Source organism: Camelus dromedarius, chromosome 27 (genome assembly GCF_036321535.1).
Source record: "Camelus dromedarius isolate mCamDro1 chromosome 27, mCamDro1.pat, whole genome shotgun sequence".
NCBI classification, from domain to species: domain Eukaryota; kingdom Metazoa; phylum Chordata; class Mammalia; order Artiodactyla; family Camelidae; genus Camelus; species Camelus dromedarius.
Window position 1 is genome coordinate 8,089,537 of NC_087462.1, and position 14,958 is coordinate 8,104,494.

The 14,958-nt window shown below is 60.0% G+C and overlaps 1 protein-coding gene across 2 annotated transcripts in view; it reads right to left on the bottom strand.

The window, feature by feature from the left end:
- Positions 1-14,573, bottom strand: part of ADGRL1 (adhesion G protein-coupled receptor L1) — a 43,276-nt gene extending 28,703 nt beyond the window's left edge. The window contains exons 1-2 of one of the 2 annotated variants that reach the window (XM_064479911.1): positions 13,939-14,573; positions 177-341 (exon numbers count right to left, since the gene is read on the bottom strand). In XM_064479911.1, coding sequence (XP_064335981.1) covers positions 177-246 — 70 coding nt within the window. In that variant the 5' untranslated portion in view covers positions 247-341; positions 13,939-14,573. The remainder of the gene's footprint in view (positions 1-176; positions 342-13,938) is intronic. The other variant, XM_031437449.2, reaches the window with a different exon arrangement.
- Between the last annotated feature and the right edge of the window lie 385 nt (positions 14,574-14,958).

The following is a 14,958-nucleotide window of genomic DNA, read 5'->3' on the forward strand; positions in this document are numbered from 1 at the left end:
TGGTGGTGCCGGGGGTGTAACCACCCAGTCTTCCTCTGGCCTGGTTCCCCCACTGTCCGGGCCCAGGTGGGGGCTGTGGCTCTTTAACAAGTGGTCGGGAGGTATTTCAGTGTTTGATCCACCCTCCTGGGACGGTTTTGGAGGCGCAGCCCGTCCCCAGCCCTAGCAGCACCTACCTTGGGTGGCCGAGGTGACCAGGACCGCAGTGATGCAGAGACTCCAGAGCACGGCAGCCAGGCGGGCCATGGCGGCGGCCAGCGGTGTGTTCCGGGCGCTCAGTGGCCTGTGCAGGGGGCCTCGCCCCGCATCACCAGGTGGGCACCACGACCTGGCCCACCAGCCTGGGGAGGACAGGGAAAGTGAGGCGGGAGCTGAGGGGGGCCTCCAGCAAACCCAGGAAGAGGGGTGTTTGGGCTGGTCCCCTCTCCTCCTGCTGGCCGCCGAAGGCTTCCATCCTGCAATCCCGAGAGGGGCCAGTGGATGTAATTCCCTCAGGCCAGTTGTATCTGACAGAAGCCACACCCTGGGGGCACAGGCTGATCCCCCTCCAAGACCTCTGGCTCACACTGCCCACTCCCCATCCCCACTCCGGCAGACAGACCCACCCACCTGGGCACCTCGGGAATACGGTACCTCCTAGAAGCACCTCCTGTGGTCTGGCGCCCCCCTCGGGTGACTCATCAGGGTGTCAGGGCTGTGAAGGACCCCCCTGCACCCAGGCAGGCCTCAAACCCCCCAACACGGAGGACAATTCTCTGGAAGCCTCTTCCCCAGCCCGAAATTGAGACCCTGCGTCCTCACCCAGTGAGGCATCCAGGGTGGGGGACCCAGGCATCTTGGCCCCAGCTCGCAGTCTCCCGATCTTGGGCAGGAATCCAGGTCCCCACCCCCAGCCCCCTGCTTCCTGTCTCTCTGGCTCTGGTAGCTCATTAGAATCCAGCTGGCTGGCGCCACAGATCGGGGACCAGGGACAACCAAGTCCCCTCTTTCCTCTCAGGGGGACCCTCGGGGTAAGCTGGAGACAGGCAGGTGGGGCGAGGGGCGGGTGCAGCCCCTGGGGAGCCAGGGAGGGTGAAGGAGGGTGGGAGTTGCAGTCCTTCCCCGCTGTCTGTCTGTTCCCAGACATAGTGGCTCCGAGTGACAAAGCCTGGTTCTGAACTGTTTCCTCTCCCTCACAGCCTCTCCTTCCCTTCTCGTTCCCTCCATCTCCCCTGGATACTCTCAAGGTTGCAAGCCCAGATCTCTAATCTCGGACCTCTGCTTTGTCTACACTCGGGTTCTCCAAGGGTGGCACCAGCCTGGCCAGGAACTTGCTAGAAACACACATGCTCTGAGGAGGGCCAGCACCCTGTGTTTTAACCAGCCCTCCAGTGTGCAAACCCCCTGCTCTGTCCTCTCACCTTCACCCTAGCCTGTCCCACGGTCTTAGCACCACTGACTGGCCAATACTTCCCAAATCTCAGTTTGGAATCTCTCAAAAGAACCCCAACTACTGTTTTTTCCCCTCAAATGAAAGCCTATCTATCAGCCCAGTTAGCTTCCTGACCCCACCTCTGCTCTAGCCACTCCTGCCTCCTGCTATTCCTCAACCCCACCAGGCCCTGCCCCAGGGCCTTTGCACTTGTTACTTCCTCTGCATATATCTCCTGCCTGCTAGTTATTCGCATGGCTTCTCCCTCAGCTCCCTCACCTCCTTTAGGCCTTGGTTCAAATGTAACTAGTTATCTCTTTTATGGAAGGGCCGCTGCACAGACAGGGATCATTGCATTGTTTTGCTCTTGACCCCATTCCCAGCTTCTTATAACAGATCTGACACAGAGCAATGAATGTTGAATGAATCTCATACCCTCAACTTAAGAATCCTCCTCAATTCCTCCCTCCTCTCTTCCCCTCCCCTTCATAAGCCGCTCCATCAGCAAGTCCCATGAGCTCTGCCTCCAGAGTATCTCTCCAACCTGCCCACTTCTAGCCCCCGGTGCCACCATCAGGACCAAGCCACCATCCTGCCACACCTGGATGCTTGCTCTGGACTCCTCCTCCCAGCCTCCCTGCCTCCACTCAGTGCTAAGGGATCACTTAATGATGTAGGTCTGAGTATTAACCTCCTCCTCTGCTCTCCCCTGAGGTCTCTGTTCCTCACCAGGGCCTAGACGCCTCTGGTTCCCTGGTGCCACGACCCTCTCCAACCTGCCCCTGTCCTGTTCCAAGAAGCTCCAGCTTCCTTCCAGCTCGAGCCTTTGCCTGGGCTGTTCTTCTACTTGGAATACTCTCCCGGCAACCCCGCACACCTGCAGCAGCCTCTCACCACTCAGGGCTCAACACCAAGGTCACCCCAGTGGAGTGACCTACCCCCACCAGCCCGACCACTCCCGCCACCTCGCCCTTTAGCCCCATTTTTAATCCACGGCACCTGAAATTACCTTCTTCTATAAGCAGGTCATGTTGTCAGCCTCCCCCACTAGACTGTGAGCTCCTGAGGGCAAGGACTCAGCACAGGTTCTCAAGAAATAAAGATGTGAGCGGCCTGCCCACGGGGCAAGATCCACACCTCCAGGCCTGTCTCTTGAAATGGGAAGGTGATTTCCCAGTGAGCCCTGCAGACCTGCTCCCGGACCCCACCCCGCAGCAGCAATCTGTGCCCCCTCTCACCACCTTCCCGCTTTCAGGAAACTACCTGCTCTGCTTCCTCAGCCCACAAGCATCTCTCATCTGTCGCAACCCTGCCCAGGTCAGGCCTTCGACAGTTTCAGTGCATTCCATGGGGTTTTATGAGTTTTCGTGGTGGTGGTGGTGGAGTTCTTCACCACTCATTTCTCCCCCTACCTCATCTTCCAGCCATGGTCAGGCTCAGGGGAGGCACTGACCCTAGGCTGAAGGACACTCTCCCTTAGGGAGTTAAACTGGTTAGCATCTGGTGACTGCTGGAGAGACTGCCAGATGCCAGGGGCAGCTGGCCAGTGTGGGTCTGGAGCCTGACTCTGCCATTTCATGCCCAGTGACCCTGAGCTGGTTCTTTCCCCTGCCTCATCTCCGTTCCCTCGGGGACTCAAATCTGCCAGGGTTCTGGAAAGGACAACAGTCTGCACACACAGTAGGCCAGCACAGCATCGGACCCACTGGAGGGTGCTGTCACAGCACAGCATGAGTCAGGGCCCCGGGAGCATCCGTCCAAGCACCCTGGGATGTTGGGATGCTGGACTCCAGGCCTTCTCCCCACCCACATCCCCGCCTCAGGGATCCAACCAGCCTCATAGCTTTATTTATTTAGTTAATGGAGGTACTGGGGATTGAACCCAGGACCTTCTGCGTGCTAAGCACGTGCTTTACCACTGAGCTATACCCGCCGCCCCCCGACTCATGGCTTTAGACACTATCTAGACCGTGATGACTGCCACATCTGAGTCCCAGCCCCATCTCTCTCCTCATGTCCACACTTCCATCTGCGTCTCCAAGGCACCTTCAGCCTGGTCTGTTTCCGAAGAGCGGTCTTTTTCAAGACAATCTCAACACATCGCTTCCTGTTGAAATCCCTGCCCCCGCTCCTACTCCACGGCTCATGAGGCCACACACGCCTGGCTCCTGCCCCTCCCATCCACCCCTCCAGCCACGCCGGGTCCCATTGTGTAGTCTTGGCCTGGGTCCCCATACCCGTGTCCCTTAGATCTCAGCTCATGGGGCCCCCGCCACCCCACATCATAGCAACTTACACTCCCATAACCTCCCAATTCTCCACTTTCCTCTGGGTAAAATGCAGATAACTCACAGGGGAGCTGCCCAACAAGGTGAATGCACACCCGTGGGACACTCAGGGCACCAGTGCCTCAGGGGCACAGAAAGTGTTCCCCATGGGCTGCCTGCTGCTCCCCGAAGCCCCCTCCCTGGAACAGCTCCTCCAGGAAGCCCTGGGCACCCCCAGAACTGTCCCCACCTCAAAGATGGAGTCAGCCGAGCTGGGCACTGCAGTCTGTGTTCCCTCTCTTCCTGGCCCACCGGGCCCAGGGAGCTTCACCCGCCGCCCGGTGTGCACCCGGGCGAGGAGGAAGGTGGGACGTGGTGGGTGGGAACCACCTGGGAGACCCAGGCCTGCACATCCCTGAAGCCTTGGGCAGGCATCTTATGGATGGAAGTGTGCCCCGCCCCCAACAAAAGAGCATATACTGGAGTCCCGTCCCCCAGCATCTCAGAATGGGGACTTACTGGGAGACAGGGTCTTTAACGAGATAATCAAGTTAAAATGAATGAGGTCACTAGGGTGGACCCTAATGCAGTATGACTGGTGTCCTCATCAAAAGGGGACATTTGGACACACACACTCAAGGAGAATGCCACATGAGGACGGAGGCAGAGATCAGGGTGATGTGTCCGCAAGCCAAGGAAGACCAAGGACTGCTGGAAACCACCAGAGGCCAGAGGAGAGGGTCTCCCTCAGAGCGCCCAGGAGGAACCACCCCTGCCTTGGTCTTGGACTTGCGGCCTCTAGAACCGGGAGACAATACATTTCCATCGTTAAAGCCGCCCAGTCTGGGGTCAGGGGTCAGGACACATGGCAGGGGGTGGTGGAGGCAGAGATGGGGGCAGGGCCCTGACCACATGGCTTCAGGGGAACCTTTCACAAACTATGGGGTGTCGGGGGCCAGCTGGGACCTCCAGTTTGCCAGAACTGCCCACAATGCCAGGGACAGTGGCTGACACTTCTCTGTTCCATTCTGAGTACTGCATGCCTGTGTCTCATTTAATCCTAATAAGAACTTAGTAAGGGGTGGGGGGTGTGTACCCACATTTTACAGAAGAGGAAAGTGAGATCCCAGGGGCATCCAACTGGCAAGGGGGGCTTTAAACCCCAGGCTGGGCACAGAGAGCTGGGAAGACCTGGGGGGCCAGAAGAACCCCCTCCTCTGGGTCCCCACTGCACCTGTGTGACTGAGTGTCCTCAGAAGTGGACACACTCGGAGGTTCCACACCCACAGAAGTCGGTGAGCCCACACCTGCGTCCATCCCCATCTCGGGCCTCAGTGGATTTGGGTGAGCGCATGGGAAACAGGGCTAGGAGGGGGACAGGGTCCCAGGTGTGTCAGACCCCCAGGTCATGCCGGCTGCCCACTGGCCCCACACCTGCTGCTGAGCCCCACATCAGTCTCAAGTCAAGACGTGAGGGCAGGAGGGTCCCAGGGGCAGGTGGCCTGGCCCAGGCTCTGTCCTCAGGTGCCCTGGGATGGGGCATGGAAGGGTGACAGGAGGAGAACCGGCTGCTGGAGGAGAGGGGGTGCTGCTAGCCTGCCCTAGAGTGAGGTTGCCATGGCAACCCTCTGTGCATGAGTGGGTGGGAGTCTGAATGCCTGGGGGGGCACCAACAGGGGGGTTCTGGGCCCCTCAACACAGAAGTCTCCTGCCTCTTGCTCCCTCCCCAGCAGCCTTAAGTCCTCCCCAAATTTGGCAACCTGAGAGCCCAGCTCCCCAGGCCCTCCTCCTCCAAGAAACTCTTGGGCATAGCCAAGTGGGTAAGTGGCAGGCCCTGGGATAGGTACAAAGACTTGGTTCCTGGGTTTGAATCTGCTGTGCAGCCTCAGGCCAGGCTCTTGGCCTCTCTGAGCCCATTTCCCCATCCCTACTCTAAGACTAATAGATTTCCCTTGCAGAGATGAAGCAAGTGCTCAGAGTGTCAGGCACAAGGACTCCTTCAGGAAGGGGGCTGTGGGTTCCAGGAAGGCAGGATCCCCACCAAACCCTCAGCTCCGTCCCTCCATCTTCCCACATCTCAGCAGAGGGCAGCCCAGTCCTCCCAGGCACTCTAGAACCGTACAGTTAATCTGGATCCGGCTTCTCTCATCCTTACAGCAGCTCCTGCGTAGGAATCCCTATAGCAGATTCTGTCAGAATCTGCTCACTTTCCCCCTACTCCCTGGTCGCCTCCCTGGTCCAGCCCCATCATCTCCCCCTCATCCAGCTCTGTCCTCTCCTCGCCTGTCTCCTGGCTCTCCATCCTCGCAGCCCAGTCTGTTCCCCCAACAGCAGCCAGAGGGCGCCTGTGAGCACCTGAGTCCCAGCTCGTCCCTCCTCTGCTGAGAACCCTCCAAGACTCCCATCTCGCTCAGAGCAAAAGCCGAAGTCCTTCCTCAGCACACAAGGCCCAGCACACTCTGCTCCACCCCCTCCCTACCCTCACCTCCTTCCACTTTTCTCCTTACTCACTAGCACCAGGCACAGTCCCCTCTCAGGGCCTTTGCACAGGCTGTTCCCTCCTCCCCACATACCTGCGTAACTCCTCCCTTGCCCCTTTCCGGTCTTTGCTCAGACGCTGCTGTCTCTGGGCAGCCCTTCTGGCCCCAGCACTCCTGCTCTGGCTTCAGTATGCCACGGAACTCACGCTAGCACGCCAGCCACGCCTTTTACTTATTTGCTTATTATCTCTCTCCCACTAGCTGTTGGCGCCACAGGGTGGGGTTTGTCTGTCTTGTAAATTTTAAAAGGTCACTCTGGCTGCCAAGTGGTGCTGGACTGCAGGGGGCTGGAACCATTCAAAGCATCCCCTTCTCCCTGGCTGCCTCCTCCCTGCTCTCCTCATCTATCTGCCACTACCTCCCAATCTGATCTCCACCCTGCAGCCATAGTGATCTCTGCAAGGTGAAAACCTGATCACATCCCTTCCTGTATACAGTCCTCTATGGCTCCCTATTGCCCAAGAGGCCTCAACACAGCATTTCAGGTCCTGGTCTCCTGCCACCTTCTCATCATCTTCTCTGCTCTGGCCTCCCAAGGGGCCTGTTCTCTCCTCACCCCCAACACCTCTCTCTCACATACACAGAGGATTCCCACCCTCTGCTCCTTCTTCCTTCAAAAGGCTCTGCCTGACAGGACTGTGTGGGTCCCTCCAGTACCCACACCAGCAGCATACTGGCTTCCACATTTTGCTCCCCTCATTGGACCTGGGCTCTGCTGTTGAACATCTTTCTATCCACCAGCTGCAGACTCTGCAGGGAAAGTTCCATCGCAGGTTGGCCTGGCTCTCTGTTGCCTGCCCAGCCCTGGGCAAGGAGAGGGTACTTGTTAATTTGTTTAATGAACAAAGATGAAACAGACCCACAGGATAGGTCTTCCATTTGGTGGACAGTTATCTGGTCCCCACCTGGTCACAAGTGCTTTGGAGAACAACAGGCTTATGGGGGTGGGGGGGAGTGTGTGGGTGCCAATGTAGATGGGTAGTCATGGAACACATCACCAAAAACATTTTAACAGAGGTCTCAAGGAGGTGAGTCATCCAGGTACTGGAGAAAGAGTATCCTAGGTGGCAGGAACAGCACATGCAAAGGCCCTGAGGTAGGAATGTGCTGGCTTGTGGCTTTGGCCCAGTGAATGAAGGGAGAGTGAGAAGGGGTGGGGATAGGTTTACAGGGCCAAGCGAGCAGGGCCTGAGCGCCGAGTGAGGGAATGTGCGGGAGTGAGGTGGGAGCTGCGGAGGTTCTGAGTGGGGAAAAGATATGCCCTGACTCAGGTACTCACAGACTCTGGCTGGCAAGGGGAGATTAAACTGTGTGTGTGTGTATGTCGGGGCAGTGGAGGAGGCTTGTTGCTGAGAGCAGAGGGTGCTCCCCACCCCCACCTTCTTCGTTTCTCTGGGTCCACCCTGCTGTCAAAACCAGAAACCTGCAGTTTCCCCATCCCCCCTTCCCTCTGCCCTCCAGCCTGTTAGCCACTAAATCATATCAACTCTGTCTCGAAAACTCCACACTGGTCCACCTCTACTGTCTCAAGGCCTCCACCCGAGCCTTCACCTTGACAGCCGCAGTGGCCTCCTCCCCCCACCGGCCTCCTGGCCTCCCTCCCTGCCCTCTGCAGTTCTCTCCCACAAAGCAGCCAGAGAGAGCATGTGCTGAACATTCCAACCCTGTCTCATGGGTCTTGACCCCTTCACAGGCCTCCCCAGCCCCATGGACAAGTAGAAACGCAAACCCACAAACAGTCCTTCGGCCCCTAAGACAAGCCTCCTCTCTCCATGCCTGGCCAGATGTCTTTCCTTTTCCTCTCCAAGCCATCCGCCTTCTTTCTGACCTCAAGGCGGGCCCCTCCCTCTCATAAGCTCTCCGTCCCCTCCATTTCATCCCTCCTTGTCCTCCAGGCCTTGGCTGGGAAGCCCCCTCCACCAGGAAGCTCTCCCTGACTTACAGGCCAGCGGGCACCTCCTCTATGCTCCTCACTGCGGCAGGTTGGTAACACAGTGGCCCGGGGTCCACTTCCACCCCAAGGTGTATATAGTCCGGCCATATGCCTCATGGGCACAGGAGAGCAGTGCTGAAAACTGTCACAGGAGCCAGAGCCTGAGGCAGAGGGCATGGGAGAAGGTGCTGGGCTCCCAGGAGACAGGCGGTAAAGGGGCAGGGTGGGGATGCAGAGACCAGACGGAGGGGGAGACGGTGCTCAGCAGTGCAGGAGGGAAGAGGCCCTGGTTCTCAGGGTCCGAGTTTCAAATCCCAGCTGTGCCCACTTTAGGCTGTGTGACGTGGCCGTTCCTCCTCTGCAGTCTGTCTCTTCCCCCCGGGGGGGAAACGGGACAAAAGCCTCACAGTGGTGGTTATGAGGCTTGGAAATAATATTCAGCAATTCTATATGTCTCTTTTAGAGCACCTACTAGATGCCAGGCACTGATCTAGGTGCTGGAGAGACAGTCTGGACGAGCCAGACACAGAGCATTAAAGATGTCAATCCGTGAGGAACTCATGTTTTGTGTGTGTGTGTGCGTGTGTGTAGGGGGGGTGTCATGCAATCTTAAGGAGGGTGATTGAGAAAGGCCGGACACTTCAGCAAAGCTCTGAGAAGGTGAAGGAGGAGCCACAGAGGTGCCCAGGGAGAATAGCATTCCACATGGCGGGCATAGTTTGTGCAAAGGTCCTGGGGCTGAATCAGACCTGCATGTTTGAGGACCAGTGAGGCAGCCAGTGTGGCTGTGTGGCCAGGAGGGAGTGAGCATGGGGGAGTGGGAGGAGGTGAGGGCAGGGAGGTGAAGGGGACAGACTGCACTATCTGATGGGGGTGCATCCATGGGTGCCCTGACCTCCACCACCAGAGGCAACTGGGGTGGGGCGTGATCCAGGACAGAGTGAGCCACCTGTGGCCTGGGCACTGCCCACAGCCAATGAGCTAAGAATGGTTTCGCCCCTTTCAAAGGGTTAAGAAGAAGAGGCAGAGGAAGAACGTGCAACAGAGCTAGAAAGCCTGAAAAGGTCTCCAGCACCTACTACCTGGCTCTTCAGAGAGCAGCGGCTCTCACCTGGGAGGGCGCACAATTCTGTCCCCCTCCCCAGGCCATTTGGCATTGTCTGGAGACACTTTTAGGTGTCACAACTGGGTGGGGGGATGCTACTGGAGTCTAGAGGGTAGAGGCCAAGGATGCTGGAAAGTTCTACAATGCACAGGTCAGCCCCCACCCCCAAAGAATGATGTGGCCCCAACATAGAAACGCCACAGTGGGGAGACTCTGCCCTGGGCCCCTCCCCTGCCGGCACCACCTCTCTGACACCGGCACCACCTCTCTGACACGGTACAGGAGTGCCTACGGGGCTCCCTCCCTGCCTGCTCCTAACCTGCGGGGTATTTTTCGCCTCTGAGGGAGGGGCCCTGGCTGTTTTTAGCTTTGTGGGGGCAGGGTTATTTTTAGCCTGGGCATTTATTGATTACAATTTTTATCTTCCCCAAATTTTAGAGATGGGAGGAGGGTAGCAGGGGGCTTCAGCTTGGCTGGTTCCCCAGGGCCAGGGCAGACCAGTGAAACATGGGTGTGAGAGACTGAGTCAGTGTTCCCTTGGAGGAGGAGCTGCTCAGGACTTGTCCCTGGGGTTCCTACCCCCCTCAAGGGCAGGGGGCCCCCGACATGGCTCTCCAGGCTCTAATTCCTATATGGACGCAGCCTGGCAGGGAAGTCGCCTGCCCACAGTACACCCCCACATATCGCAGCACCCATGAGGCCACCTCAGGGAGAGTCCTCAAGGTGTGTGTGTGGGACAGGTGCAGAGCTGGCCTGGTCACCCCCCCAGGTGGGGAGCCATCAATCCCCCAAGGGGACCAGCTTGATGGGGAGCCCCTGGAGTCTCCAGCCCTTTGAGAGCCCCCTTCCCATTCATTCAGTTAAGAATTCTCAAACACCTAGTGTGGTCCAGGCTTGAGTCTAGGCACCTGGTGTCCAAAAGCAAACCAAATAGCAAATTCCCTGAGCACTTGGATCCCGGTCCAGGAGACAGACAATAAACAAACAGGCGCAATCAATCAGGAAATTACAGAGTGTGTGAAAAGCCATCCATGCTGTCAAAGTCAGGAGGCTGGTGGGAGGCTGCATGGGGTACAGGTACTGAGGAGGTGACATCTGAAGTGGGTGAGGGGGCAAAAAGCTTTGCAGATGTCTGGGTGAGGGTCCCCAGGTGAAGGGCTGGCCAGTGCAAAGGTCTTGGGGTAGAATCAGGCTTAGCACATTGGAGGAGCAGCGAGGAGAGAGGGGGCGAGGGGAGGAGGTGATAGGGAAGATCATGCAGGTCTGGACCCCAGGACACCCCGTGCTTGGGATAGCTGGGGTGCCAAGACGCAGGGGCTGCTGCCTCCCGAGTCAGGGGCTGCCCTCCCCAGCTGGGACTCCAACCACTCTGGATGGGGAGACACAAGACTTCTCCCCAACTTCTATGATAGGAGCCCCTCGACTAAAGTTGCTTGGGTCGCTAGACTGTGAGCTCCCTGAGGACAGGACTTGGGCACTGTCCCCACGGCAACTAATGGAGAAGACACCTGGCAGATTTTCATGGATTGCATCAAGAGGTGTGCCCAGCCTCGCTCCAAGGAGCCCCATGTACACACACCTGGGCACATGCTTGCAGGTGCACACAAGATGCAGACAGCAGCTCACACACGGACATGGACACACACACACACACACACACACACACACGGCCAGCCCCTCTGCAAAACTCACAAACACCAGCACACAGGAGACCCTTATGAATACAGGACCAGCCTAGTGGATACACGGCCACTCACAGGTCACCATCCAAATCACATAGAACAGGAACACACAGGTGCAGATGTGTAACAGAGGACTGGATTCTAGGGGCAGCGGGACCCAGTCCCAGGCTTCTGTTCAGCAGCCCCCTCCCATCTGGGAGCCCGCTTCCTCTTTCATCAAATGGCCAAGCCCCGGCCCAGGAGAAACGATGGTGCAGTCAGGTCCAGTTCCAGACCCAGGGAACCCCCATCTCAGGAGTTTCCCCCTCCTGCCTCCAGGGAGGGTCTGGAGGAGGGGAAATGTCTGGCGTCTGGAAACTGAATACTCGAGAGGAGCCCACACAGAAACCAGAGCCTCCTGTGTGTCCTTGGCCACACGTCTGGCTGGAGATGTAGGAGGGGACCGAGACAGTGAACTTCAGCTCCCCATGGCCAGTGGGAGGGGACGGCGGCGGGGATAGCACTCCTCCTGCTCTCCATCGGGGTACCCACTCTGGGGCCAAGCAGCACAGCCTCCTGGGATCAGCACCCCTGCCCCCAGGCCCCCAGAAGCCTAGGCTGGGGCTGAAGTGCCTCACTCTTCTGCCAGGCTGGGCGCCCAGGGAGGATGCAAATGCCAGGCACAGGCTGCAGGCGGCCCTGCACAGGCAGGTGGAGCCCAGGCCAGGACCAGACCCGCAAACAGACTCCAGAGCAGCCAGGGGGCCCCCCTGAACCCTCCCCCTGGGGGCCCCAGGACAAGGGGCTCCTCAGGGCAGGCTGGGAATAGAAGCCAGGCTTCGAGTCTCCTGCCTTCCTCCTCCTCCCTGCAGGCTCCATGGCCCAGGTGCGCTGGTCCCCAGCTCCCTGCCCTCCCCCAACCCTGGGTACTATCTCCGTGCCCAAGGGCAGGCGTCAGCACTGCTGATGCCTTAGGCCTACTCCCCACAAGTGGGGGTTGGGATGGGTACCCCGTGGAGGGAGGGAGGGCTTAGCGGAGCATAGGAGAACAAGCGAGCTTGGGATGACCTGAGGTCCTGTGGGAGGTCACTGAGGGAGAGGAGGAGGGTGGCCATGCCAGCAAGAGGCCCGGGCACTCACATGTGAGCACACACGTCTGTGGTTTGGTGCATGGGGGCCACTGCTGCCAGCCAGGGATCGAATTAGTTCCCTTTTCCGCTTTTCAGATGATTTTTCATCTCTGTAATTAATGGGCAAGTCAGTTCTGAACAGCATGGCAGGCAAATTACTAGTTAGGAAAATCATGGATAATTTTCTCGATATGATAATGAAGGTTGTATTCCTTCTCTTATTCTCCCTGTTTTCATCCTACTTTTAAGTAATAAATTCGGCATTAGTGGGAGGGGAGTGGGGAGGTAGGAGAAGTCACCTGCCCCTACAGCTGGAGCCTGACCCAGGCCCACCCAAGAGTCCTCAGCCCCCGGCCATGAAGCAGATGGAGAGGATGACAGACGGCGACCCTCTGTGGGGCATCCTGACACCCCAATGATCTATTCAGGGAGCCAGGCCTAGGAGTCCAGGTGGACGGCAGGGAGCCCCCAGGCTGTTAGCCGGGGTGAAGAAGTTGGGTCTGAGGTCAGGTTACAGGCTCATGCCAGCCCTTGGGTGCTGGAGAGAGGATCAGTGACCAATTGCCTCTCCCCAAGCAGCGTCCAGGGTGGCTGGCCCAGAGCAGATATCCACCCTCAAGTGTTGCCCACACCTGTCCCCACACTGTCCAACCCCTGCTCCTCAGTGACTCCCGAAGCAGCTAAGAGAACATGGCAAGCCGAGAGAGGGAGAGAGAGAAAGAGAGAGAGGCGTAGAGGCAACCAGCCATCTTGGCAGCCATTTTGAACCCCTCCCCCTGCTCCCCCCGGAACACCACATGTTTGGATGTGGGCAGACAAACCCAGGCCCTGGGTCCTGCAGAAGCCAGGAGGAAAGGAGGCCCTGTCTCAAGACTGGGATGCAGGGACACCCACTCAGCTGCCATGACTCGGGTGGGGGCGGTGTAGCGGAGAAGTGGACCACAAAGGTATAGGGAGGTGCTGGGCAGGGATGGGGCTGGGTGCTGACCGAGACTGTAAGACCAGGGACAGGGATGTGCTTGGGGGCTGTGTGCAGGCTGGGTGCTGTCTTCAGATGGGTGCCAGGGGTGCAATGGAGTAACGCCCGTGGGGCCACTTTTTGGGCCGCGGCTGGAGCACACACAGCACCGCCCACCATCTTCTGGCACGGACTCCTGTCCCAGGACCCTCAGATAGAAAGATGACAATCGAAACCCCATCGTTCTACCCAATGAACAACCTCGAAGAGAGGGAGGGCTTGTCCTCAAAGCCCGAATCCGGGTGATTCAAACCCAACAGCTTCCCATGCCTAACCTGGTACCGCAGAGGAAGATGCTTTCGGTGGCTGCAGTCAGCCAGACACCGAGACAGACGCCTCCCCATCCCCCGCGCCTCTGCCTCCCAGAGAAAAACAACCCCCAGCCCAGCATCCTGCGGTGCCAGCCCCCGATACGGCTCCTCCGGAGTCCCGGGCCCTCGCGAGGCGCGCACACGCACCCTCTCCGCTCACACCCAGACACCTACACAAACAGGGCGCCAAGCACCCGCACGCACACGCACCGGGGACACGCAGGCACCGCCGCGCCGCTTCCCCACAAAGGCTGGCGCGCGCGCGGGCACACGCAGCCACGCGCGGGCACACTCGCCGTCCCCTCCCCCCACGGGCACCCCGCGGCCGCTCATCCGCACCCCCGAAGCTCCGAGGGGGTCTCCCCTCCCGGTTCCCTCACCGGTGGGGGTGAGGTGCAGGCCGCCCTTGGTTCCCCTCGCGTTCAGGTGCGGTGACCCGCGGCTTCAGCATCCCCTCCCCCTTCCCGGCCCGGACAGGCCCCGGTTCCCATCCTCCCCACCTCGGCCGGCACACCTGGCCCAGGTACGGCGTCCCCCTCGCCCTGGGCCCGCAGACACTCACCTGTCCAGCGCCACTCCGGGGTCGACCGTGCGCGTCTCTCCTATGGCTCCGTGAACCCAGGCCCCCCGCCCGGCACATCTCCCGGAACCGGGGCCGTGGGGGGAGGGAGGGAAACGGGCGAGGGGTGGCGGGGCCCAGCACCGCCGCCACCAACCAAAAATTGAAAAAAAAAAAAAAAAAAAAGCGGATTACACAGGTCCAAAGGCGGCCCCTTCGCGGCAGCGGAGACTCGGGGCTGGGGGTGAGCGGGTCCGCGCCCCTCCCGGGGAGGAAGGCGGTGGAGGCGGCGGGGCGGGGGCGGCGTCAGAGCTCCGGGGGCTGGGGCAAGGCGGAGCCCCCCGAGGCGGCGCCAGCAGTGGCCCGCATCTCCCCCGCAGCTCCGCGGCCCCGACGGAGGCGGCACGTGTGCACCCAGGCGACTTCCCAGCCCCCTCCGACGGCAGCAGCCAAGGGGTTAAAGGGGTAGCTGGGGCGCCCCAGCAGTCCCCGGCCGCCCGGCGGCGCCGCTCCAGGGCCCGCGCGGTCCCATCCGCCGGGGCCTCCTCGGCAGACGGCGGGGCGGGGGCGCCGCAGCGCCGACAGCTCCCGTGCCGACGGCTCGGGCTCCCCGCAGTAGCCGCGGGGGGCTCGGGTAGGGGGCGGGCGGCGCGGAGCTTGCGGGGGGCGCGGCTGTAGGCGGGCGCGGCGGTGTCGCGCCCCCGGGGTGGCCGGAGGAGTGGCGCCGGGCCGGGCCCGTGGGCACCGCAGGACGCGCGGACCGAGCCGGCGCGGGGCACCAGCAATGACAAGCCGCCTGCTCGCCCCTCTCCCCGGCGCACCCGCTCCGGGAGGGGGGCGGCGGGCGCACAAAAAACCCGGCCCGGAGCCGCCGCCCGGGACTGGTCGCCGCAACCTGCCCGGGCGCACCGGGGCGGGCCCGAAAACCCGGGGTGGATTTCCCTCCCTTTCGCCCCCTTAGCCCCCCCTGGAAAAAAGGAGAGAGGGAAGGCGACGTGCTGAATCCCGGCGTTGGAACGGGAA